Below are 27793 nucleotides of genomic sequence, written 5' to 3' on the forward strand. Positions count from 1 at the left end.
AAACAAAATATTAAAATAAAGACAGTACTTGCACACCGAAAAATTCATACTCGCCAAACTCTTGGATTGGCTCCAGGCAGGGCGCATCAATAAAGGGTGCAGGGTGTGCAGGGCACACATGTACCCTGGATCTGGGGGGCCCACACCACACACCCTGCACCCACACTTCCTAATACTTACCTCTCCGAAGTCCCACCGCAGCAGTAGACTCTGGGCACTAGTCTGTGCCCAGAGTCTACTGCACATATGCAGGTCACTGGGAAAATGGCGCGGCAGCCATTTTCTGACTTGAGTGATTTCCCTTCTGCGCATGCGCAAAACACGGCGGCCATTTTCCAGGTGATTTTTACAAAGCTGATAGCACTGACGTGGGACACAGGGGCCGGTGTGCCCTGCACCCATTATAGATACACCCCTGATTAGCTCCTCTTCTGTCCATATAGTAGTCCAAGGGTCCATGGACAACATTGCACACTCAGGGCCTGATTCAGACCCATTCGCGAGAGCATAGCGCTCGCAAGCGTGTTGATGGTGGGGTACTGCGCACGCGCGCCGCGTACATGTGCAAACCTCGGATCAACAGCTCGCCCCGTTTTGTAGGCGGGGCGGGGGGTGGCTACACAAGCGTAGGCGTTCCCGAAGGAACGCCTGCCATTTGTGGTAGGGACCACTGACATCACTGTTAGAGCAGGAAGCTCTCTGGGGCTTGCGACGGACGAGACCCTACCACAAGGTCTCGTCACAGGCCCCGATGGTCGCGACCATCGCGACCATCACCTGGCCGCCTGCAAAAGCTGTGGGTGGCCACCCACAGCTTAGCAAGCGGCCAGGAGGCCGCAACAAAAAAAAAAGAACGCCCTTATTCAGAGCAAGTGCAGAGTCTCTGGCTCTGAATCAGGCCCTCAGTACAGTGCTAGGTGTAATAACAGGTCACTCCCGGGTTCTGTCATAGTACTGAATGGAGATCTTGTTAATAAACGTCCCCATAGAAACTACAGGGATGATCACTTAGTTCGGCCCTTAATCATGTGGAAACAGCAGTTTCCGTTATATATTCAGGGCAGACTTGTTTGATAAATAGGTCCCTATATGAGTAGAAAAAGCTGTTTAACTACTGTGATACAGTGTATTGAAAATGCATTTTAAGCCAGGTACTACACACTAGACGACATGTCGTTCGATTCGCCGGATCGGACGACATATAGTCCACATCGGCCAGTGTGTACCGGCTATGTCGCTGACAATGCGCGCTCCCTCACATCGTCAGCGGCAACACCCGTTGGACCTGCATGCAGTTCTGACGGGAGATATCGTCAGCGAGGGCCATGCTGCCGAATGCATCGCTCCCGGCATCGACAAGTGTGTACGAACGACACATCCGCCGCACGACACATCGGCTGGGTACACATTGTTAAGTGTGTACACGGCATTAAAAATATAAACCACTGACTGCCATCTGGTGGAGTTATACTTTTTTTTCATTTAAAAAGAGAACTGATGTGTGCTATTTCATGTTACAAAATGCTGACAGTATTATGTATCAACCACAATTCTGACTTTGGAGTTCCTCATAATTTATCATTCTTACCAAATCCTCAACCCTTGTTCCTCATCACTTTACAGCATCGCTTCCACACTAACTGCAAGACCTTATACTCACTCTTCACATACAGTAGCTACCATTGGTTTATTTCCTGATTCATACTCATGTTTGAGTCTGACAAATGATGATCAGGTTAGATTCTGAGGTATAGCTCCCATGATTAACGTGTTGGTGTTCTGTGAAGGGATTACTAGAGTTGATTTTTGTTACCTAGTGTATCCCTTCATGTCTGTAAATGTTTAGTAAGTACCAGTGGCGGCTCCAGAGGAGGGGCTGTAGCCCAGTCCAAACTTCAAATTGGGGATCCACACCAACTGCCATCCTATACGCTGCCATACATCTCCGCCTGGGACTCACTGGCAGTTGGTGTGCCTCCCCTATTTGAATTTTGTACTGCGCTGCAGCCCCACCTCCGGAGCCGCCACTGGTAAGTACCGATTACATGCTAGATTCAAGAGCTCCACGCAATTCATACGCAATGCTGACGTTCACATAACTGAGCAATTATTTGTAACTGCGCATATGCATAAAGTCCTGAAACCCCTACGGCGCATGCGTCCTACAGAGTATACGCTCAAAGATTCTGTTGCAATTGGGACAGACTGTTTTAAAAATGGAGCTGCAAAGTGATGGGTGTTCCTGGGTGGTGACTGGGAGGAGACTTGAAGTGAACGCAAACAAAATGGCGTCTCATAGGCGTATTATAATAGTCTTGTGGGCTGCCTGCAGGGGTGTAAGGAGGGTGGCTCCTTTGGAATGCGACCTCCGAGCACCAAACAGGTGCTCGGAGCTCGCGGCTGTAGTCTGGCTGCGGCTGTAGTCCGACATTGGCATCTGTCTAATCAATGACAGATTGCCTTGTGCTGGGCAGGGACCATGGTGCAGACGCACTGCATCTGGCAGAGTGGTACGTGTGATGAGCGTATGGTGTAACAAAGACAATGAGAGGAGCCCAGTCCCGGGGACTTCACGTGCGGTGCTTCTCCCTTGTATCACGCCTAAGAGCAAGCGGCACTGCACAGGGGCGGACTGGACTGGGGGGGTGGCATATTCCCCGGGGGCCGGCCCCGTTATGAACACATTTGAGCCGGTATCCAGCCATCCTGAGTAATTGATCTGCGGGCCGCAGAGATGGAGGGAACAGATACTGGGGACCGAGGCTGCACGCTGACTTTTTTTTTTCCGGATCAGCATGGCTGATTGGAGTAGAACTGCATTCCTCCCAACATGACCCTCTCCAGGAGGGACACAATGCTCTGGTCCTGGACTTCCCTGGTAAGAGGCAGGGCTGCAGCGCACTTCAAAATTCAAATAGGGGAGTCACACCAACTGTCATTTCACACACTGCCAAACATCACTGGCTGGGACTCACTGGCAGTTGGTGTGACTCCCCTATTTGAATTTTGGACTGTTCTGCAGCCCCACCTCTGGAGCCGCCACCAATCATAAATTACCAGGGAAGCCCAGGACCAGAGCATTGTGTCCTTCCTGGAGAGGGTCATGTTGGGAGGTATGGAACTGTGCTGACAAGGGACGCAGCAGTTTGGCGGCGGCATTCAGGAGCTCATTCAGACCCAATCACTAGATGCGTTCGCTCGCGCCCAGCGTATGCATGGCAGGCGATCACACGGCAAGGGATAAGCACGCCCACTATGTCGTGCGATCGCTCTGTGTATGTAGATGCCCACCAGCCTGGCTTAAGACGGCCACTTGCGCACGTCATCTCCAGGAAGTGTATACAACCATCGGTACATCGGGTACCATCGAAAGCGAATGCAGCACTTGAGGTTGACTATACTCTACCTCAAGCACTGCGATCACTTCAGTATGAAATACAACCAGGTGAAATGTGTATAATGACGCTGCCTGTTAATTATGCACGCCTCTGAAAGGCATTGAGACGCTCAGGCACTACCGCGTTCGCATGTCCACTCCCCCATTCATAGCAGCCAGCCCCTGTCACCACCCACTCACGGCTTCACCTGTCACTCACTCTGCTGGGCAGTCTATGCGCAATGAGCAATCGCTTCCCGGTCTCTAGCACTGGTTCCTGCACGCGCACTGCCAGCTACGAGTGAACGCATCCTAGCGAGCGGGTCTGAATCAAGTGCTCAGTCTCTGCACTGAACATCTGCTGCAGAGTGCAGAGTACATTGACAGACTGACACAGGATGGAGGAAGAAGGACGTATTTTGATGCATCACACGGCTATTTAATAAAGTTGTTTTATTGTTATTAAAAAAAAAATGCTTCGCAGCCTGTGTTGCAAAACTGCGCACATGGGTCCAGATTCAGAGCCGCTCGCAAAAAGTGAGTGATCGCTCTGAATCAGGGTGGGCGCATTTTTTTTAAGTTGCGGCCTCCTGGCCGCTCGCATAGCTGTGGGTGACCCACAGCTTATGCGAACGGCCAGGTGATGGTCGCGATGGTCAAGACCATCGCGACTATCGGGCTTGCGACGAGAGCCTTACGGTAGGGTCTCGTGGCCGCAAGCCCCAGCGGACTTCCTGCTGTAATAGAGCAGGAAGTCCACCTACTGACATCACGAGTGATGTCAGTAGGGCCGCCCACAAACGGCAGGTGTTCCTGCAGGAATGCCTCCATTTGCCCAGCCACCCCCCCTCCCCACCTACAAAATGGGGCAAGCTGTCGACAGCCGCCCCGTTTGTTGCGAGCACCGGAGCGAGTGCTTTTTGCGCTTGCTCTGGGGCTCGCACATGCGCAGTTGCACACCGCGCGTGCGCACTGGCCCACCATCGACCCGCTTGCGAGCGCTATGTGCTTGCAGGCAGGTCTGAATCAGGCCCATGGTACCTATCTCCTTCTTATAGACCCACTTGCTGGGATTAACATCATCATCAACAACAAGTGGGGTAGGGGATAGGAATAGAAACACCAGTTTGTGAGTGGGAGTGGGGGGAGGAGTATATTGAGAGAGAATAATGAGGTACGTTTATGAAGATTGAATATATTGGCCGTTCAATTGAGCAGCTGATATATTGCACGCACGTCAGCGGGTGTGTACCCCCGATATGTCTGTGAACTACATTGTTCACAGACTTATCACATCTGCTCTGTAGCATAGCAGATGGCCGATATATCTGCCAATATATATAGGCACATCTGGCTATGTGTACACGGCAGTCAGTCGAGCATCCATACACTTGCTGCAGGAACCGCCGGTGATTGACAGCTCAGGGTGTATGTAGACCCATTGCAGAGTGATTGACAGACAGTACCGTTTGGGGGGGAGGGTGACAGTGGCAGACGCAGGATTTTGAAAGGGGGGTTTCCAAATAATTGGTTATAGAGCCAATGACAAAAAAGTCTAACCAGAATAAGCCTGCAATGTACACCTTATTGTGTACTTCAAGTGTTTTAATAATATAAATAATATAAATAACAAGGCATCTGGGTATAAAACTTGCACAATGTGGTTTGTAGCAACTGCACATGTGCTAGAACTTCAGAAAACAAATGTGTTACCCTGAGTGTACACACAATGATGCTGGTGCCATCGGATCAGATGGTATTGCGAATGGAGCGGTGGAGTGATGGGCGTTCCTGGGCGGTGACCTGAAGTGAACGCAAAAAGAGTCATGGGCATGTTATGGGAGTGTTGTAGGGTCATCAGTGAAAGCTGCTGTGTTCTCAGATTCAGAGCCGCAGCTACAGAGGTCACGTTTAGATGGAGAAACTGTGCACTTAACATTTTGCTCACCACCTGCCAGTTTTTGGCGCCTCCCTTCCTCACCCCCATGGTATTTTGCTAATACTAATGCAGGCATTTCTAGGCAATTTGGCTCCCAGTGCAGTTAAAAAATGCGCCTCCACCCCCCATAGACAGTTTACATTGTAATTTTTCCTCCTTATAGTAATGCCCAGTACACGTTATGCCACATACAGTTATGCTCCTAACACCATTTTAGGCCCCATAATCATATTACTTTTCAATGAACTGCTCATTGCCAGGGGTCTCATACTCGTTGCCAGGAGTTTCATGCTCGTTGCCAGGGGTCTCCTGCTCGTTGCCAGGGGTTTCATGCTCGTTGCCAAGGGTTTTATGCTATGGGTTTACATGCTCATCCACATACAGTTATGCTCCTAACACCATTTTAGGCCCCATTGTCATATTACTTTTCAATGAACTGCTCATTGCCAGGGGTCTCATGCTCGTTGCCAGGAGTTTCATGCTCGTTGCCAGGGGTTTCATGCTCGTTGCCAGGGATCTCCTGCTCGTTGCCAGGGGTTTCATGCTCATTGTCAGGGGTTATACAGGAGAAAATGCAGCTTTCTGCATCTTCTCCCGGTGGCTTCAGCGTTCCACGCACTTCCGGGTAACACAGAGCTGTGTTCCCTGACAGACACTAGAGGTCAAGCAACACCTCTAGCGTCCGTCTCCTCCTAGGCGACGGCCATTTTTGGAGGGCATTTTCAGCAGATTCCATGCGGACGGCTAGTCCGCATGGAATCTCCTGCCCAGGTTCCCTTACCTGTCAGAGGAAGCTGCAGCTTGGCAATTGAGCAGCCCGGGGGGCACAAGGTACCCTGCCCCCCCCGGCCAAGCCCGCCAGTTCGCCAGGGGGTTTTCCAGGTACTCGGAAACCCTCCACCCACTTCCGGGTAACACAGAGCTGTGTTCCCTGACAGACACTAGAGGTCAAGTAGCACCTCTAGCGTCTGTCTCCTCCTAGGCGACGGCCGTTTTTGGAGGGCATTTTCAGCAGATTCCATGCGGACGGCTAGTCCGCATGGAATCTGCTGCCCAGGATCCCTTACCTGTCAGAGGAAGCGGCAGCTTGGCAATTGAGCAGCCCGGGGGGCACAAGGCCGCCACTTCGCCAGGGGGTTTTCCAGGTACTTGGAAACCCTCCCTGCATGTGCACCTGGGTGACAGGGGAGGGGGGTTTCGGACGAATGCAGGCATGCCAGTGAGTAGGGACGGCGTTGCAGGGGCGTGCATAAATTAGTCACTGCAATACCATGCGCAGCCTGAGGCCTCAAAGCGTACACTGAAATGAGCAATTCCTGGGTGAGGTCTGACCTGCCTTAACTGTGCATATGGGTCCGATGTTACATATTATTTCGCTATGTTGCCCAAGTATATGGATGTGAGTAAGGGGAAGTGGACGTCCTTATGTTAAGCTGAGATCGCATTGCGAAAGCAAACATTTGCATATCACCACTAATATTAGCAACTGCATTGCATGCAAATAAGCAGAATAGCGATCCTTGCTGAATCAGGCCCTCTGTCCCCTGCCCACACTCAAAGCCATATTTTGTATTCACAGTGCAGCAGAGACAGCAACAGATATTTGTTTGATGTTACATCGGTGAGTATTGAAGATCTCCACTTTGTTCGTTTTTTCATGAAGTGCATACAGCATTGTGAATGGAATTTATCATTTTATTCAAAGTAAAATATAGTTCAGACAGACAATGTGGCTAGACGGAGGGCGCCATGTGGCTAGGGGGCAGGCACGATGTGGAATGGGGCAGGTGCGATGCCCATATTTGTATTGCTGGCACTTTAATAATGGGCCTCTTTCTTGGGTTTGCCCCCCACGCCAAAAGTTGCTAGCGCTTCCCTGGCGCTGCACCATCGGATTCCCAGCAGTGTGCGCCCATTGGGATGTTCAAGGCTACCAGCTGAACTGCTGTGCTGTGTTTACGTCGCCTTAACGCGGTTGATTGCGACACTGCCTAGGTTGAGGTTAATAATTTATAGTTTCTAACAATCCCTGAACTGTTATTCTTTGAGAGGAATCTGCAGGTGGCCACAATCTGATTACACTGCACAAAATGAAAATGTTTCCGATGTGAAAATAGATACTTCTAATTGATTTCAGCATGCAAAGAATGAATATGACATTTAAAACTCTCAGTTAGCTCTGAGTTCCGAGATATAGCCCATTTATGACGATGTAGAGGTATTCCTAGTGAAGTGGGCAGAATGGAGAGAATCTCACCAGCAATCTGCGTTCCGCGCAGAGGGGGCGGGACCTAATGACCCAATTAAATGAATCAGTTATTTGTCCCCTCAACTATTCAAATATATGCGATTCACGGGATTACCCACACAAGATAACTGTGGTGCACTGAGTGACAAGCATAGTGAGCGATTCCTCCAAGACATTTCAGCAATGGAACAAAGATATCAGGGTAGGTGAATCACTACTGTTGGACAGTGACAAGAGATGTCCCAGAAGAGGAGTACAAGCGACAAGCAAAGAGAAAGCACCCCCATGAATAGGCCACTATATTAGATAGTACTTTCGTATGCTGTATGTTTGTTTCGTATGCTGTATGTTTGTTTCGTTTTGTGTTCTTATTTGTGATTGACTGAATGAAAACTACTGTTATTTATTTTCTATCAAGAAAATATCAGATTATTTTAAAATAGCTTTTCACTATGACTATATTACTAATGTACATACAGTATAGTGCAAGTAGTGTAGCTCAAAAAATAGAGCTAGTAAAAACATTCTGAAATCATTTTAGTTTTTCTTGACCTCAAATTAGTAATGTATGACTATTTTTAGAAAGGAAACAAATTAAAAGTATTAATTTGTTGTACAGTGTTATTTTTAACATTCTAAATTATGTGTCCTATTACTGTATGTATCACTATCTTTACTTCTGTATGTGATATGGGCCATATCACATGGTGAAAATAATGATGTATAATAAACACATTAATAGGACACCTGCAGATTCCACTGAAAAAATAAAAGTTCACAACAAGGGATAGCAACCAATAATCCAATCAGTTTATGAAGGTTGCTTTTATTATTTCTTAAGTAAAAATTAAATAAAAATACTGGGATCTGTTTTTGTAACTAAGACATTGCTGACATCTTTAGACTGTGGCTGTGCAGAACTTTTTTTCACTCTATGGAGTCTATGTAATCATTATCGTGGCACTGCCGCAGTTATTAACATTCAGTATTGTGATGGATTTTTCATTTTGAATGAAAATATCCCTGCTATGTACAAAGGTGAACTCGCAGGGACAGCGGTAGCGCTAACCGTTGTGCCTGCAAAAAACATCTGCAGCATCTTGGTGGAGACATTTGTGAAAGACTCCTCCAGGGAATCTGACACTGCACATGAGCACAGTGTCAGTTTCAGGAGCCAGCTGGCCTACGCCCACTTTAGCAAAATTCAGTAAGGGGGTGGGGGTGCTGTAGCATTGGCTTGCTCAGGGCACCATGGCTCCACGCTACACCTCTAATTGTCAGTGGAAGCGGCTGCATTCTCAGATGCAGAACTGCATCCACAGAAGCCATGTTCAGACAGAGAAGCTGCACCTGCTATAGGACTGGTGCAGGTGCCAGATGGTGCGCGTGATGGTGCCCGATGGTGGCGCGTCTCTGATCACCGGTGCTGTTACAGCGTGCAGAGATTCTTAAAGTGGGCATTTCAGGGCTTGCTTATTCTTTCAGACACTAGGGACAGGCTAAAACTAGCATTTGCAGATTATCTCAGACGCGACTCCGCCAACATACACAAGAGCGGATGCAGCATCGCCCACCTCTAAATCTGGCCCCATGTGTGTAAATGCTTACCATGTTTTCTTTCATGCATGTAAAAGGATCGCATGTGGCTCATTATTGGGCAATTGCAGAGTTGATTGCACATTGGCCATAATTGCACCCCCATTACGTACCTGGTACTAAATGGGGGCACATCCCCGTATGCAGAGTTGTACACATCTATCCGACTGCATGTCCCTACCCACATATTTTGTTTTGATACTCATTATAATCATCGCCCATGAGTACTCGCTCCAGTCCTATCTTTGGTACAGTAGAGCCATCTGCAAGGCAGCGGACTCTCACAACATTGCATAGTCCTCAGTTCCATTGACAAGCCCTTACTAAGCTTTAGCTATGTACAAATGTCCCATTATCATCCACTTGTGCCCCTTCGGCCACATGTAGAGCTGCAGCTGAGTTGCGTATGACTTGGCATTGCCTGTACTTGCGTACAACCGTCTCCATAGCATGTACAGTGCAAAACAAGATACATCCGCAAAATCTCCTTGCGTTCAGCCCTGCATCAGCTCTATGTCTGAAGTGTTCATCCTTATGCTATTAAGTGTTTAGTATAAAGTATATAGTCTTGTCCGCCAGCTGTATGGCTGTACTTATTAATATGCAACCTTTTTTTAAATGTTTTCTAAATAATCTTACAGTAATCTGCTGAGTTAAAATAAATGTGTTAATCTGCAGTACCCCTTGAATCTACTGAAATTGTACAGGCAGCATCGGGAGATAAGCCCTGTTATAGAATAGTAGTCTGCATAACATTGAGGGGTTAATGTATCAAGCAGTGAAAAGCAAGGAGAAGTGGACCAGTGGAGAAGTTGCCCATAGCAACCAATCAGCTACTACCTATTATTTTATAGACTGTACTTGATAAATGCTACATCAAAGCTGATTGGTTGCTATGGGCAACTTGTTCACTGGTCCACTTCTTCACACTTTTCACTGCTTGATACATAAACTCCTAAATGATGTGAGGTTCTGCCGAATGCGGGACATTCAATATTAATATATGTTACCTATAAGGACATAGGCAACGCATATATTAACTTGTATATGCATTTTTTTTTTTAATAAACTGTCAAGCAGAAAAGAAATGTTTTGTTTCCCAGATACCATTTGCTTGTTACATTTATAACAGTAATTGTTATTCTCTTGATACCTAGTAATGTCATTTGCACCAGATGATGATTAATCATATATGCCCAATGAGAGGAATATGATTAAACCCATCACGCTCCATTAGGGTCATAGTATATAGGAAAAACAAATGATATTCTGAATGTCTGTTGTCCCTTGTCTGTTGCAGTACTTACGGCTCCTCGCAGAGATCCTCATGATTTCGGGTGCTAGATGCCATTTCTTGCTTGTTTAAAACTATATCAGAATCCGCAGCTTTGTTGACATCACACTTATACAACTTCTCGGACATCATTTTTATCTCTTCATTGCTGATGTCAGCTCCTGGAAAGGGAAAGTAGCCGAGTGGCATCTCAGATCAGGAGGTTGCTACATAACTATGTCCAACATAAAACACCACTGGCCAGTTCTTTATCCTACACAGCATGTATTCTATTCTAATCCTTCCACTGTCTAACTATCAGTCTGTGACTTTCTGACTGTCTCCAGTACAACCCTTACATCATGATACATGACCACTGTAACTGTAGCCTTATCCTCACTGCGCACAATCATTAGTCTTTCCTAGGTGGTCACCTACTTACTAACATAACCATACAAGATTAGCAACTCATTTACTGAAATATTCTGTGCTGCTGATAGCTTTCTGGGTTATTCTATCCCCATCCATTTCAAAATTGGTGACAAATGGATGAGCAGGAGATACAGGGGCCTATTCATCATCACTTAATTTTTACAAAAGCAGGTGAAAATGCACATATAATATTTTCGGAGCTTGACTGCGGGAGCAATCTCCATCTTCTGATTGCAAATGCTGCTACTCCAGGTTCCCAACCCGCTTCTTCCCTATCGGATCCCTCCGCCCCTGTCCGGCTCCTTCCGCCGGACGTCGGGGCTCTTGTGCGCATGCGTGACCTGTGTGTCGCGCATGCGCAGTCGCATCACTGCTCCGAAAAGGAGCAGTGAAGCCGCTCACGGGGACAGCTGATTTCGTACCTGCTGCCACCGCGCCGGAGCAATGATGAATTGCTCCGGCAGCCACGGCGTATTAGAATGTTAATTATCGGTGTCCGTTTGGACCACGATAAGTAACATCATGAATTGGCCCCTAAGTTTGTTAATAAAATGTTGCTGTGTTTCCAGTAAAATGCAATTTAAGAATAATTATTAATTTGCAACTATGGACATCTTCACTAATATTTGGGAATTGGCAAACAATCTAAGATAAGTGTTAGGGAAGTATTTGCATTACATTAAATAGCTTCTCTTTCTATATACAAAATTATACTGTAGGTAGTCACTCAGTAATATGCAAATGTCGCAGATGCTGAGAATTGTACTGAGACGCCCACCTGCGGTTTTGCAAATCCAAGCATCTGTGTACAAAGAAGCAGATTGGTTGTACAGGTAGATCATTCTCCAGAGTAACTCTATGGTTGTGCCGGATGGCCACAGAAACAGACACCGTAAACTCCATTTTATGAGTTTTTACCACATTCCAAATATGTACAAAGCTCCAGAATATAAAACTTCTATAGATGGCATCGCCTAATATAAGCCTATGGGTTTCTTTCCACATACTTCCCTGAGTCATCCAATAGGATCTCTCCCAGTGTTCCTGCGACTCGCTTGTCGGATAGTGCACGCGGTCTGAAACCCGGAAGTACCCTCTTCGCAAAGGACAGTAGTTTTTGGAAGGGATTCAGTATGATTTACCGCCGGCCGACAGCGTGATCCCGGCAGTGGTGAAAATGACAATCGTCCTAGGTAAGTATTTGCTAATCTAATTCCCCCCCTAACCCTCCATTCTGGGTGCCTAACCCTAACCTCCCCCCCAAGTGCCTAACCCTAATCCCCCCTCTAACCCTCTAAGTGCCTAAACCTAATCCTCCCTTCCCCACCACCTAAACCTAAGTCCCCCCGGGGGGTGCCTAACCCTAACCTCCCCCCAGGGGTGCCTAACCCTAACCCCCCCTTCCCCTAGCCTAAACCCAAACTCCCTGGGGGGTGCGTAACCCTAAGACCCCCCAGGGACCCCCCAGGAGTCCTAAACCTATGCCCAAGCCCCTCCCGCGGCTGTCCGTACCCGGTGCCCGGCTTTCCTTCGATCGGTAAGCCGGGTCTCGGGCTCCCGGCATAGGGAAAATTACAGGCGTCAGGAGTTCGACGCCTGTCACTTAACCCTTCCCGGGATTAGACAGTCGGGTAGCCGACGGTCGGGATTCTGTCCATCAGCTTCCCGACTGCTTCCCTTTGGAAGAGCTAGCCTTTGCAGTTGTAATAGCATTTGTACGTGCATACAGGCATTAATAATGCCGGTATCCATGCGATAAGTAATGGGGTGTATCACACCCATAATGAGATGCTTGATACATCCCGCCCAGTACCTCTAATTTTTACCTTTACCTACTGTAATATCCTAAAACATTATTCATTCCCATTTTGAAACTCCACTCAGGACATTTACTGACACCTTAATGTGGACAGAACCCATCACTTAGGGGTAAATGTAAATGCCTGTGCGATGATGGCAACAGCGGGTTACCGGTGAGTCTGCCATATGTTTTAAAGAGATAATCATTTATAGCCAACACCAGATTGCCCTTTTAAAACATCAGGCAGACTCTGCAGGAACTCGCTGATGCCTGCGTTCTGCAGACTATTACATCTACCCCTTAGTCTCCACACCTTCTCATGACATACCTTTGTGGTGAATGCTACTAGCACTGGCACTGGGGCCTCCATTGTTTGCACTAGTACTGGCACTAGCACCTCCACTGCACAGTTTGTCATAGTCACTGCAGCAGTTGTTGAATTTGACACACTTTTTGTTGCAATGGCAAGGATCATTTTTTTTGTACTTCTGTCCACATCTGCCCTGGCAGGAGGTATCTACATAGGAAGGAAAAAAAATCTTAGTGAAGACTAAAAAAAGTCTTTGGTCTAGGTGCTCTAAAATGATAAAATATCGCATTGAAATGAAAGAACATAACAGGTGTTTAGAGCCTTTAAGTCGGAATCTCACACTGTAATATAGCATGGGTCATCTTTATAGGTGACAAAGAAAAAGAGAAAGGGTTTCCTCCCATTATAACCCGCAATGTGTGTAGTCACCCATCGAAACCTCACTCTTATGCTGGCTACACACATAGCGATATTTTACCCGATCTGGCCGATTCTGACACATTGGAACGACAGATCGTGTAATGGCCAGATCCTGAGTAAATCGTGAGTCCTCACTTACGATCACGATGCGATGCGCGTCCCCGCAGGTCGCACATCGCATCTTCAGATCTGCCGTGCAGTAGGGCAGATCTGACAATCTAGGACACGATGCACTGTGAAAAGTCTGGATGCAGGAGAGATTGTTTGAAGATTGAACACCAAATTGTGTGCAGATAGTGTGCAGAGCTGCCGGGGAGAGTTTCAAGGGAAATCGTACACAAATCGTACACATCGGCTGAACGTGTGCAGATCGCCATATGTGTGGCCACCTTTAATTGAATAACCTCCTAAATGTTAACACTCTTAAGATATATCAGGTGTCTCTAACCCAGTTATGGCAGTGGCTACGGTGTTGCTTTAGAGCAGGGATGGGGAACCTCAGGCCCGGGGGCCGTATAAGGCCCCCAGAATCATTTGGTCTGGCCCTCTGAGCTTTTTTCTGCTAGCCTCATCTGGATAGCAGGGTGCCTAGAATGGCACCCTGCAGCCAGAATCTATGCAGCAGTGCTGCTTGGAGTGTCCTTAGGACGCTTCAGACGGTCACACTGCTGCCCTTACAGCTCCCCGAGGCATCCTGAGGATGCTCCAAGAATTGCTGTAATCACTGTCGATTGTGGCCCCGTCCCCGTGTGACATCACACAGAGGGGACGTGGTCTGCACCAGGGCCGCAAATAATGTTATATATATCAAAATGGCCCGTGGCAGAAAAAAGGTTCTCCACCCCTGCTTTACACTAACAGACCTTAAGGATAAGAAGCTGCAAATGACAGTATATGTGGCAGGGGCATATCTATAATGTGGTGCACACGGGCCCCTGGGTCCAGGCTGGTCCCCACAGCACACCCTGCACCCATATTTTCTAATACTCACCTCTCCGAAGTCCCACATCTGCTGTAGCAGTCCTGCACAAAACACCTGGAAAATGGCTGCCACGCCATTTTCCCGGTGACCTACGAAGGCGCAGTAGATTCTGGGCACAAACTAGTGCCCAGAGTCTACTGCTGTAGTCAGTCAGCTGCCGGATGGGAAATGCACACGGGCCCCCTCCTCTCTTAATACGCCCCTGCCCTGATTAGTGGTAACAAATTATCTGTTATTCTTAATGAGAGGACAAAAAGGTGCAAATGTAAGTAACACTTAATCCTGTAATTATGAGCCTGTCAGAGCCACACGTAATGCCGTAATTCACATACTTGAGTGATTTGTTTGTAACTGCGCATGTGCAGAAATGTGTAAAAACTCCTACAACACATGCGTTACACAGTGTACACACACAGGTGCTGTTGTGATTGGGATAGACGGTATCAGAAATGTTGTGGAAAAGTCATGGCCGGTGGGAGGTGACTGGGAGGTGGCTAGAAATTCAGGCAAAAATGGTCCATTCAGTGGGCGTGTTATGGAAGTGCTGCGGGTGTATCAGTGTTCACAGATGCACAGACACAAGCATAGGAGGCCGCGGTCAGACAGAAACTACACCTGCCATAGGGATGGTGCAATTTTCGATGGTGCGACCATTGGTAGCATATAACGGTGCACCAATCTGTATTACAGTCATACTTTCCTGCTCTCCGGAAGGTGTAGGAGGATCCTAATTTTTCGGGTACTCTCCCGCACCCTTGGATGAGTAGGCGGATCTCCAGAATCCCGCCCACTTCCTAGTGAAGTAAGCAGGATGGGGACATTATACGGGGAATTTCCGGGGAGTCCGTATGGATGGGCTAAAATGAATTGAATCATGCCATTTAGCCCAGCCCCCTCCTCACTGACCTGCCAGTTGCGGCACTTTGATGTGATGGGAGCGGGACCTAATGACGTGGAGAGCCCAGCCCCCTGAAGCTGTCAGCTGCATCTCCTCTCTGTGCTTCTCCCGGAGGGGAGTCAGTTAAAGTCAGTAAGTATGAATACAGTGTGCACAGGTGTCAAAAGTTGGCGTCTTAAACCTTGCACATTTGACAGCCTGGTTGTACACAAGGGAAGGAGTTTGTAGGTCATTTGCATAAACTCGCAAAATGGCTGCCCCTGGTCTGGTCAGGCGGGTCCCAGCGCCTGTGCAATGGATCTGGCAGGCGCTGGGACCGATGCATGCCCATGAGCAGTGGTGGCGCTGCGCATGCGCATAACACCAGCTTCTAGGGACTGACTGCAGCCCATAGGAGCTGTGTAGGGCTGCCCGAACTGGCAGTCGCAGGGAGAGGAGACACCTCTGTCTAGAGCTGTCTGTCCTGTGCGTGACTGACAGGTGGCACTTCCAATGGGATGCCCCCTCCAGTCACAGTGCAGTATATATATATATATATAATTATATATATGTATAATATTGTAAAACGGGGTATAGAAATAAGTACTCCGGACAGGCAGGTACTTGGTAAAGCAGTGGCTTTTAATGGCAGCAAACACTATACCTTAGCATATGTCAGCATAGGCCTGGATACGCACAGGCACATAACATAAATAAACAAATAAAGCATAAAAGTAAATGTCCCAGCACTCCCTGTGCTTAACAGTCAGCAATTACAATATCTGTGGACCTTCCAGGTCCTGGCACCCTAATGCTAACCACCACCCCTGGCATATCGCCTGGCCAGCTTGTCTGGCATTAGGAGCAAGGAGCATCAGGTGTGTGAGAGTTTTAAACCCTTCCTGTGCTCCAGTGATTATTCCAGCTGGGTCTGTGTACAGTAAATGTGAAAACCTGGAATTCCACACCTCCACTGCTAATGCAGAATGTACAGGTTTCACTCCAGCCTGTGGTCAGGTGGCTGCAGCACTGATGATCCCTACTGTGAACTGCTTCTTAGGGCCTGATTCAGCAAGGAACGCAGTTGCAATCGTCTGATTGTTGCCCTTTTAAAACATCAGGCAGACTCTCCAGAAACTCGGTGATGCCTGCATCATGCAGACTATTACATTTACCCCTTAGTCTCCGCACCTTCTCATGACATACCTTTGTGGTGACTGCTACTAGCACTGTTAGCACTGGCACTGGGGCCTCCATTGTTTGCACTAGTACTGGCACTGGGGCCTCCATTGTTTGCACTAGTACTGGCACTGGGGCCTCCATTGTTTGCACTAGTACTGGCACTGGGGCCTCCACTGCAGAGTTTGTCATAGTCACTGCAGCAGTTGTTAAATTTGGCACACTTTTTGTTGCAATGGCAAGGATCATTCTTTTTGTACTTCTGTCCACATCTGCCCTGGCAGGAGGTATCTACGTAGGAAGGAAATAAAATCTTAGTGAAGACTAAAAAAAGTCTTTGGTCTAGGTGCTCTAAAATTATAAAATATCACATTGAATGAAAGAACATAACAGGTCTTTAGAGCCTTTAAGTCGCAATCTCACACTGTAATATAGCATGGGTCATCTTTATAGGTGACAAAGAAAAAGAGAAAGGGTTTCCTCCCATTATAACCCGCAACGTGTGTAGTCAACCATCGGAACCTCATCTGGAATTCCACACCTCCACTGCTAATGCAGAACGCACAGGTTTCACTCCAGCCTGTGGTCAGGTGGCTGCAGCACTGATGATCCCTACTGTGAACTGCTTCTTAGGGCCTGATTCAGCAAGGAATGCAGTTGCGATCGTCCGATTGTTGCGTTCTGCACATATGTGTGCATCGCATTAGGTGCACGCAAAGTAGCTATTGCAATTGGGACTGCGAACGCAGAGACTACGCCGACCCATCGCAGAGTGATTGACAGGAAGCACCAGTTGACAGGAAGCACCAGTTGACAGGAAGCACCAGTACGTTCGCACGTTGTTGCAGGGTCGATGCCGCAGTGTGAGATCTCATAGTGTGCGTGGTTGTTACCAATTTCTGAGTAAGGTCAGAGCTTGTGCAAGTGTGCATGAGGCTGCGATGGTACTCAATTGTACCGATGGTTTTGCTGTTTTGCTAAGTATTACGGATGTGTGTAAGGTAAAGTGGGCGTCCTTATGTTGTGCTGAGTTTACATTGCGATCGCAATGAATTCACTTGCTATCTCAGTTGAACTGCGTGCGTATGCAATATTGCGATCTGTAATTAATCAGGCCCTTAGTCACAAGGCGGCTTCTGTCTGTGACATCAGCGATTCAGGCCCTCTGACAGACACCAGGGCCTGATTCAGAGGTGGGCGCTACTGTGTCTGCTCCTGTGTTTGTTGCCGGAGTCATGGCTGCGATAATATGCAGATTCCTCAGAGTTCCCAAGTTCAGGATGGAAACGTTACGTTCCATCATTCTGGCGATGGAACCGGGGGATTACATGGTGTCCCTGGATATCCAGGACGCCTACCTCCATGTTCCGATAGCACCTTTGCACCAGCAGTATCTGAGGTTCGCTATCCTTCAACATCATTTTCAGTTCCGGGCGCTACCCTTTGGCCTCTCCACGGCACCGAGGGTGTTCACGAAGATTATGGCAGTCATGGCCGCACATCTTCGGAACCAGAATGTACGGCTGCTGCCGTATCTGGACGATCTCCTGTTGCTGGCGAGCTCCCCGGAGGTACTGCTTCAACATCTCCACCTGACGATCGCTTGCCTGCAAGCGCACGGGTGGCTGATAAATTGGAAAAAGTCCTCCCTGATTCCATCACAGCGGATGGTTCATTTGGGAGCCCTGCTGGATTCTCGTCAGCAATGGTTTTTCCTGACTCCGGAGAAGGTCTCCTCCCTGCAGCTGCGGATACACAGTTGCCTGAGCAGTTGCCGCCTGTCGGTCCATTCGGCTATGAGAGTTCTGGGGTCCATGGTGTCGACATTCGACATGGTGGAATTTGCCCAGTTCCATTCCCGGCCCCTGCAGGGGCTGATTCTATCGGAATGGAACGGATTACCTCACCGGATCCGCTCTCAGATGCTGGTGTTGTCCCCGGAGGTTCGGCAGTCTTTGGCTTGGTGGCTTCAGACAGCGCATCTGGTCGAGGGGCGCCCCTTTTGGATCCCGGACTGGGTCCTGCTCACGACGGATGCCAGTCTCCGGGGTTGGGGGGCAGTGACCGGCTCATTATCGCTTCAGGGTCGTTGGTCCGCGGAAGAAGCACTTCTCCTCATCAACATCCTGGAACTGCGGGCAGTATACAGGGCCCTGCAGTCGTCCGGCCCCGCTCTTCGCGGAAGGGCGGTTCAGGTGCAGTCCGACAACGCCACCACGGTGGCGTACATCAACCACCAAGGGGGAACTCGCAGTCGGGCAGCAATGTCGGAGGTGTCTCGCATTCTTGCTTGGGCGGAGTGTCACATTCCAGCGATCTCGGCAGTCTTCATTCCCGGAGTCCTCAATTGGGAGGCGGACTTCCTCAGCCGTCACGACGTGCATCCCGGGGAATGGTCGCTTCACCCAGAGGTGTTTCAGCTACTCGTGGACAGGTGGGGGCTGCCGGCGCTGGACTTGATGGCCTCCCATCACAATCACAAGTTGACCGTTTACGGGTCAAGGACAAGAGACGCAGGCGCCTGTCTGGTAGACGCACTGTCGGTGAAATGGACGTTTCACCTGGCGTATCTGTTTCCTCCGATATCCCTGCTTCCTCGGGTTCTGCGGAAATTCAAGCAGGACGGCGGCACGCTCGTGCTGGTAGCTCCGGCGTGGCCCAGACGTCCCTGGTACTCCGATCTGAGGTGCCTCTCCATCGACGCTCCGTACCTTCTTCCTCAGCGTCGGGACCTGTTGTCTCAAGGGCCCTGCCTTTACCCGGATCTGGGTCGGCTGTCTTTGACGGCGTGGCTCTTGAGACAGCCGTCTTGAGGTCTAGGGGTTTCTCCAGTTCGGTCATTGGTACCATGCTTAGGGCACGCAAGCCTGCTTCCGCGCGGATTTACTACAGGGTGTGGCGCACTTATTTTCAGTGATGTGAATCCAGAAACTATGATCCGCAGGTGTTCCGGGTTTCCAGAATCTTGGAGTTTCTTCAATCGGGTTTGGACCTCAGCTTACGCCTGGCCTCTCTGAAGGTTCATGTGTCTGCTTTGTCCGTGTGGTTTCAGCGACGGATTGCTACACTGCTAGATGTTCACACCTTTTTCCAAGGTGTTCTCAGGATCCAGCCTCCCTTCGTGCCTCCGGTGGCTCCTTGGGACTTGGCGGTGGTACTACGGGTCTTGCAGGGTACTCCTTTTGAGCTGCTTGAGTCGGTGGAGCTCAAGTGGCTGACGTTAAAGACCGTTTTTCTCCTGGCAATTGCTTCTGCCAGGAGGGTGTCAGAATTGGGGGCGCTTTCCTGTCGCCCTCCTTTTCTGATTTTTCACCAGGACAGAGTGGTGCTCCGCACTCGTCCTGAGTTTTTGCCCAAAGTGGTCTCAAATTTACACATTAATCAGGAACTTGTTGTGCCAGCTTTTCAGTCACCTGATCTTTCAGCTGGTGAGGCTTCCTTAGATGTAGTCCGGGCACTTAGAATCTATGTGGACCGGACTGCTTTGGTTAGGAAGTCGGATTCTTTGTTTGTCCTCTTCGGTTTTCACAAGAGGGGTTGGCCTGCCAACAAGCAAACGTTAGCCCGTTGGCTTCGTTCCGTTATTTGTGAGGCTTATGCACAGGAGGGTTTACCTGTGCCAGCCTCTGTTAAGGCTCATTCCACTCGTTCTGTGGGTCCCTCTTGGGCTGCTAGACGTGGCGTCTCCGCTGTTCAGCTGTGTAAGGCGGCCACTTGCTCTTCAATTCAAACGTTTTTGAGGTTCTATGCGTTTGACACCTTCGCCTCTCAGGATGCATCCTTTTGGCGCCGGGTACTCCTTTCAGCACAGGAGCGTCCCCACCCTTAGTTGAACTGCTTTGGGACATCCCCAAGGTCAACCCTGTGGACCTCCTATGGACCCTGAAGTAGAAAACAAGAGATATGGTAAGAACTTACCTTTGTTATCTCTGTTTCTACGAAGTCCATAGGGTCCACAGGGCGCCCGCCCTGACGCACCTGGCTTCAAATGGGCTGTGTGGCTGGTCACCGGTTTTCCGTCTCCCATTTCTGTGAGTATGGTTTCTTGTGTGTTCCAGTCTTCCTTCTCTCTGTTTAGTCTCCTCCTCCGGCCTTAGCTGCTTACCAACTGAGGTGCCTGTGGTCGGGGGCGGGGTATAGAGGAAGACGGACCCAAGTGCATCCTGGGAGCAGCAAAGCTTTAACTGCGTGGTGCCCGTGGATCCAGATCCAGCTATACCCCAAGGTCAACCCTGAGGATCCTATGGACTTCGTAGAAACAGAGATAACAAAGGTAAGTTCTTACCATATCTCTTGTTTTTTAATAGTGGTCACTACAATAGTATCTGCTTTGTCAGATGAGAATCGTAGGAATTATATTTGTATATAGCTTTTTGACAGAACAATGTCAGTCTATTTAAGCCACACCCACATTAGATAAACCACACCTACAGGGTTTTTGTCACACCCATTTTTGGAATTGCAATGCACCAGGGCCAGTTGCTTGTGTTTGCCCCCCAGACTGAAAGTTGCCAGCCAGCCGCTGGGCTGTACAGAGCCCGATACTAGTTATGCTTCTAGGGAGGGGGTGCATGTAATTTTTTTTTTAACACACAGACAGAAGCCTTCACAGTTCTCACTGATCTGTGAAGGCTTCTGTATAACTTTCACCTTTTAATGCTAGTCGCATTAAAAGGTGGGTTTTCATAGACAAATACTCGCACAGATTTGCATTGTGTAGTAGCCTCGAGCTCAAAAGTTCGCAGGCTATTACATTTGCGAGTCCCCGCACCAACTCACACCTTCAAAAAATGTGAGAAGGTGCGAGTTAAAGTGCCTATACTGCCGATCCGTCGGCAGTCGGATCGTGCTGTCACCGCCGGCAATAGTGCGGTCCCCGCAGACCGCATGATGTGCCAGCTTCCCCCTCCTTCATCTGAATGGGATCGTACATCGATGGTTTTGCAGGAAGACCTGGGGATGCGATGTACGACCTCGCGGGAGCGCGCAGCACGATATCAGGTATGATACCGTGCCCATACACCTATATAGCACCTATATTGTCCCGATCCGTCAGATCGGCACGTATATCGTGCCATGTATGGGGGCCTTTAGCGTTAAACTAAAACTTAAACCCTATTACATTTGGCCCATAATCCTTGTTTATTGATTTGTAACATATAACCAAACTACAAGATGCAAAGTACTTGCCACAACCTCTCAACGTAAATTATTTCAATCAAGTTAAATTGGGCTGTGTCAAATTCTACCCAGATGCACCGCAATTTGCTTTCTTTACATTTAAAAGGTCTGTTGGGTGAGGGTGGAGTACACACGTGTGTTAGTATACCTCTCCCAACACATATGTAAAAATCAGAACACAAAGCTATGCTGTCCCGACCACCTCCCCCGAACCACTTTCACTGATTTGCATAGTGCAGTCCCCCTGGCCAACTTTGCTACAAGAAAGAGATTAAACACTTCTCTAAAAGATTAATTCTTTGCAGAAATTCTCAGAGCTGCCTAAATAATACACCATGGCAAGCAGCGCCATACATGTGCCCCTATATACAGATGCGCTATACAATGCAGTAAAGAAGGATTTATCTACCTTATATACTATATTCAAGAACTGATTATTACCTGATTTGTCATGTTGAGTCACCTCATTTAATTCAGGATCAATATCTAGTAAAATAAAATACACAGAAAATATGTAAATAATTAATATTAACAACTGGCTATGCAAAATTATTCATAAACAATATATTTAGTGATATTCACTCTTAACAATACCAGCATAGTAAACTGAATGCAAGGCTGCAGCCTGAGCATGTGCAGGTCTATGCAACCAAACTGGGATGCTACTGAGCTACAATGGAATGTATGTCTGTCTATAGATGATTAGAACTGTTTTACATTCATACTTTACTGTGCATCTAAATTTTGCTTAAAGAAAGCAGAGTAATGGACTAAAGTGGGGAATCTTAAATTGAATACATCAAAATGTAACATAATGCACACAACACACAAAGATTCAGGCACAATTCAAAATGAATGGTTCTGTAATATGGACTGCAATAAAGGAACTGGACCGTGGATTATAGGAGTAAATGCAATAGTCTGCGAGTTGCAGACACCAGTGAGTTTTCGGTGATTAGGGGCTCTTAGTATCCATCTTGCTGCGAGTTGCAGTGGCTGACACTAAAACAGTGGAGCAATTCAACATTGCTTCGGTGCAGGGTCAGCTGATCCAAAAATCAGCTGTCCCCACGATATTTATCACGGCTACTTCTGCAGCAGTGCAAGTTAACTCGGCAATGTTACTGCGCATACGTGAAATGACCCCGTTATGTTTGTAAAACAGCCCCTGTTGCCGCTCCCCACAAACGCTGCAGCTTGTCAACCATGCTGCAGCTTGGGAGAACTACGGTCGATCTCGCAGATGGAGACCTGCACACGCACAGTACAGATCCTGAGCATGAGCAGGTATCTCACGATCAAAATAGTATGCAAACCGTCGGGTTTGCGTACTACTCTGAATCAGGCCCGATGTACACAATTCTCACATCGCATTTAAAGGTATTTACCTGGAACCAGCAACTGACAGAGACAGAGCAGCCAATGCTAGCTGGATGTGAGGTGGAGCCATTGTTGGGAGGCCTCTGTTGGTCATTTCACTGTTCACTGAAAAGTACCCAGGTAACAATGGCCTGAATGGGGTAGGGGTAGTGCTGCCCAGGACAGATCAAGTGACGGTTAATCTTTGGATTCACTGGTATTAAACTTAGGTGGTTTAAATATGGGGGGGGGCAAGTCTTTTCGTAAGGGAGAATGACCCCTTCCCATCTTAATAGTAAGGGCCAGAGGCATAGGCAGTCCAGGCCCAAGTGCCACCTGAAGTGACACTTCCTTGCTGATCCCCCCAGCAGTGGGCACAATGTGATCTAATATGAACCCAGACATCCTCTTGCTCTCTCTTACCACTACCTGTCACAGCAAGCAGTGTTATGGGCTTCATCACGCAGTGTTCTGGGGCCCATGCATCAGGCAGCTATTGGGGAAATTCTCTTTTCTGCTGATGCCTGGGTCGTGGGATCGGAAATATCCATCATGTTAGAAATCCTTGATTCGCCTATTCTGTCCAAAAATGATCAGGATGGGTGAGTCTGGGATTTTTAACATGCTGTATTTTGTTGATTCCCCAGCAGATTGCCAATCATCGATGTCTGCGGTTCGGCGTCATAGATGGATGGGCCCCATTAGTCTGTCACTGTTTATTTTATTATTAAAATACGTTTAATCAAAACAAAAACCTACTGCAACTGTCATATGCCATCCAGCAGCCTTGTGCGCATGTAGGTTGCAGGTTTAATATGAAGTAACTTGGGGCCAGATTCAGCATGGATCGCTATTCTGCTTATACGCACGCAGCGCAGTTGCTAATATCAGCAGTGATATGTAAATGTTTGCATTCACATTGCGATCACAGCCTAACATAAGGACGCCCACTTCCCCTTTTATCACATCCGTATACTTGGCCAACATAGCGAAATAATTGGTAACATCGGACCCATACGCACAGTTAAGGCAGGTCAGACCTCAGGGATTGCTTACTGCAGCGCACGCTATGAGGCCTCAGGCTGCCTCTGGTATCACAGTGGATCATTTCTGCGCACCCATGCAACACACTGGCACGCCTGCGTTCGCACTACCACCCCCCCATCACCATCCACACACGGCACTTCCTGTCAATCACTCTGCCATGGGTCTGTGTATTTCTATGATTGCAGTCCCGATGCATGCGCAGTACGCAACAATTGGCCGATAGCGTGCGTATAATCAACTGCGTTCCTTGCTGAATCAGGCCCTGAGTCACAAATGCCTTATTCTATGGGACCTTTAGATTATTTGAATTATGTATTAACATTGAAGACAAAACATTATTCAGTAATGCTGGCCATACATCTGCTGGCCGATTCCCTGTTCTGCCGTCGTCGATCAAAAAATCAAGTTGGCGGACATGGTTGATTGTCAATCCATCAGGGAATCGGAAAAATACAGCATGTTACAAATCCCTGATTCCAATAATTTTTGGATCGGAATCCGCAAATCGGGATTGTCCAACAAGTTGGATTTGACAGATGACACAACCCAGGCAGAGGCAGAACAGGGAATTGCCCCAATAGCTGCCTTATGTATGGGCCCCATAAGGTGAACTATATACAGTATTTTTCTGAACTAAAACTGTCTAACGCTGTGCACATTGTGACAATCTCAAGCCACATGTCTTCATTTCATATCCATGAAGGCTGTGTTGATAAATTAATTTTAACATGTGACTACAGTATTGAGAGGAGAAACTTACAGGTTACTGCTGGCTGCGTGTGAATTTATATTTGACAAATGACAGCTGGGAATGTGCATATTGTTATGAGAACCAGCTATAGTTGTATAAACAGCTTATATTATGATTGGCTATACAGTGTATACTAGTTCTTAAAAAAATTTTTCCTCCATACCAACAATGTATTATTTACCTCTGGTCAGGCATCAGAGTTTCCCCAACAGGACTGTTTGGGTCTGATACTAAATATTTTCGGGTTATGTTATTTGAGCACAGGTTTGTCAGTCACCTCTACTTGGTACCTACTGTCTCAGGCTCTTCTTGGGTTGTCATATATTACGAGGGTGGTCAATAAGTAAGGTAACAAGACCTCTCACATGTGTTATGTTCTCTATTTCATTCTAATTTCCCACCAGGCCAGAGCAGATAGACCACTGCTTCCCCTCACAGCCATTAGACTGCGCCTCATATCAGTCATACTGTCCCAACATCAGTTGTAAGATGGCGGGGCTGGCGGACACATGGTCAACATTGAAGTGTGTAGTGTGATCAGATTTCTGTGTCTATAGGGCACATCAGCAGCTGAAATTCATCGCCAGCTTGTGGAGGTGTACGGTGATAGCGTCATATCATGGAAACAGGTGTGGGTTTGGTGCACTGCCTTTGATAATTGCAGGACAGACATTCAAAATGAGCAGGGATCCAGCTGGCCAAGCACATCCACCACAGATGACAATTTCTATTGAAGGTCTAAGGGCCTGATTCTGCAAGGATTGCTATTGCGATCGCAGCTGCGACTACGCGCGCAGTTCAACTACAATAGTATGCTAATTATAATTATAATAAGGACGCCCACTTTAGCTTACACACATCCGTAATGTTTAGCAAGACTGCGAAAAAAACATCTGTACAATCGAGTACTATCGCAGCCTCACGCACACTTGCACAAGGGCAGACCTTACTCAAAAATTGCTAACTTCATCGCAGGCTGCGTAGTGCATCGCAGTGGCTAATTTATGCAGTCCCATGCAACAGCGTTCAACCGCACTGGCACGCCTGTATTTCGCCGACCAGCCCCCTTTCACCCCCACAAACAGCACTTCCTGTCAATCACTCTGTGATGGGTCTGCATAGTCACAGTGGCCGGCTCGCGCACTGCGATGCATGCACAGAACGCAAAAATCGCCAACTGCGTGCATTTTAGCAGCTGCGATCCAAGCTGAATCAGGCCCTATATCAGAAGGACAGATGTATTTGAGTTAGTAATATTTCTGAAGAACTGAACATCTCAGTGTTTATTGTGCACAACATAGTTTGTAAGCAACTGGGCTACAGGATAAAGTGTACATGCTGGGTACCAAAGCAACTCACAGTAGTTCACAAAACCAATAGGATAGGAATGTCTCTCGTGCACCTGACGCGGTACTGTGAGGAGGGAGCAGGACCGGATTTATAATGGGGCGGGTGGAGCTACAGCTCCAGGTCCACCTCTGAAAATAGGCCCACAGGATCCCCTGCAGTACAGACAGACAGTGTTGACAGGAAATAAAATACCTGTCAAGACTTTCTGAAGTCATGGCTGTTCACCCTGGTCCTCCTGCTCACATCTTCCAAACACTCTCCTTGCCTAAAGCTCCGCCCCATGCCACCCGAAGCTCTGCATCCAGCAACCCTGGCCCATCCAAAGTGTTCTCCTCCCAGTGTCACCAGAAGCTCCGGTCCCCTCGGCATCTGAAGCCTGTCCATTCACTCCACTTGGCCCCCACCTGCCTCCTGCGTCAACTGAGTTGACAGCTGGTCACAGAAATGATGAAAATAGCCTGCCCTGCGGGATGAGTGCAGAGGCTGAGTCGCCTGTCACAGGAGGAAAGGTGTCACCAGCCAGGAGGAAAATCCAGCATGCACAAAGTACCTTCCCACAGGTCAGTGTAATGTCTGGCACACATATATATATATATATATATATATATATATATATATATATATTAGGGATGTGCAGGCTCGGATAGGTTCGAGTTTGCACGTGGAGTTCGGATTTTTCCCTCCAAAAAAACGGAACTCAGAACGAGGCAAAACGTCATCTTACATGGACGAACATCATCATTCCTGGTCTTTTGACCAGGAATGATGATGTTCGTCCATGCAAGATGACGTTTTGCCTCGTTCTGAGTTCCGTTTTTTTGGAGGGAAAAATCCGAACTCCACGTGCAAACTCGAACCTATCCGAGCCTGCACATCCCTAATATATATATATAATTATATATATATATAGACTAGGGGTGTGCACCGGCCACTTTTCGTGTTTTGTGTTTTGGTTTTGGATCTGGATCTTTCTTCGTGTTTTGGATCTGGATTGGTTTTGCCAAAACCACCCTTCCGTGTTTTGGGTTCTGGGTTTTGTGTTTTGGATCTGTATTTTTTTGAAAAAAAGCATAAAAACAGCTAAAATCACAGAATTTGTAGGTTTTTCTGCTCCTATGCTATTATTAACCTCAATAACCTTAATTTCCACTCATTTCCAGTCTATTCTGAATACCTCACACCTCACAATAGTGTTTTTATGTCCAAAAGGTTGCACCGAGGTAGCTGGATGACTATGCTAAGCGACACGAGTGGGCGGCACAAACACGTGACCCATCTAGGCGTGAAACTGCAGTGGCAGACAGGATGGCATTGAAAAACTAGGCCCCAAACTGTACATAATGCAAAGAAAAAAAAGAGGTGCAAGATGGAATTGTCCTTGGGCCCTCCCACCCACCCTTATGTTGTATAAACAGGACATGCACACTTTAACAAACCAATCATTTCAGCGCCAGGGTCTGCCACACAACTGTGGCTGAAATGATTGGTTCGTTTGGGCCCCCACAAAACAAGCTGGCAATTAATCTGTCCCTGCACAAACTGGCTCTACGGAGGCAAGAAGTCGTCCTCATCCTCCTCATCCACAGATTCCTCACCCTCTTCAGTGTTATGTACATCCTCATCCTCACAGAGTATTAATTCGTCCCTGCTGGAACCACAGGTCCCTCTGTAC

At 47.8% G+C, this 27793-nt stretch overlaps 1 protein-coding gene and 1 long non-coding RNA gene across 6 annotated transcripts in view; one reads left to right on the forward strand and one right to left on the reverse strand.

Annotated features, from left to right (window-relative positions):
* Positions 1–27793, forward strand: part of LOC148534722 (uncharacterized) — a 78783-nt gene that overhangs the window by 29613 nt on the left and 21377 nt on the right. The window contains exons 5-6 of one of the 3 annotated variants that reach the window (XR_015877186.1): positions 6895–6936; positions 10460–12073. The exons of 1 other annotated variant lie outside the window; for it this stretch is intronic. This is a non-coding gene — a long non-coding RNA (uncharacterized LOC148534722). Of the gene's footprint in view, positions 1–6894; positions 6937–10459; positions 12074–27793 lie in introns of those variants that run through there. One more of the 3 variants, XR_015877180.1, reaches the window with a different exon arrangement.
* Positions 1–27793, reverse strand: part of ENDOU (endonuclease, poly(U) specific) — a 75591-nt gene that overhangs the window by 12778 nt on the left and 35020 nt on the right. For 2 of the 3 annotated variants that reach the window (XM_088466005.1, XM_088466006.1), the window contains exons 3-6: positions 22056–22100; positions 16461–16724; positions 12994–13182; positions 10467–10614 (exon numbers count right to left, since the gene is read on the reverse strand). In XM_088466005.1, the coding sequence (XP_088322131.1) occupies positions 10467–10614; positions 12994–13182; positions 16461–16724; positions 22056–22100 (646 nt within the window). The remainder of the gene's footprint in view (positions 1–10466; positions 10615–12993; positions 13183–16460; positions 16725–22055; positions 22101–27793) is intronic. The other variant, XM_088466007.1, reaches the window with a different exon arrangement.

The sequence above is a fragment of the Taudactylus pleione genome, unplaced genomic scaffold, assembly GCF_031769625.1.
Source record: "Taudactylus pleione unplaced genomic scaffold, aTauple2 ptg000065l, whole genome shotgun sequence".
NCBI classification, from domain to species: Eukaryota; Metazoa; Chordata; class Amphibia; order Anura; family Myobatrachidae; genus Taudactylus; species Taudactylus pleione.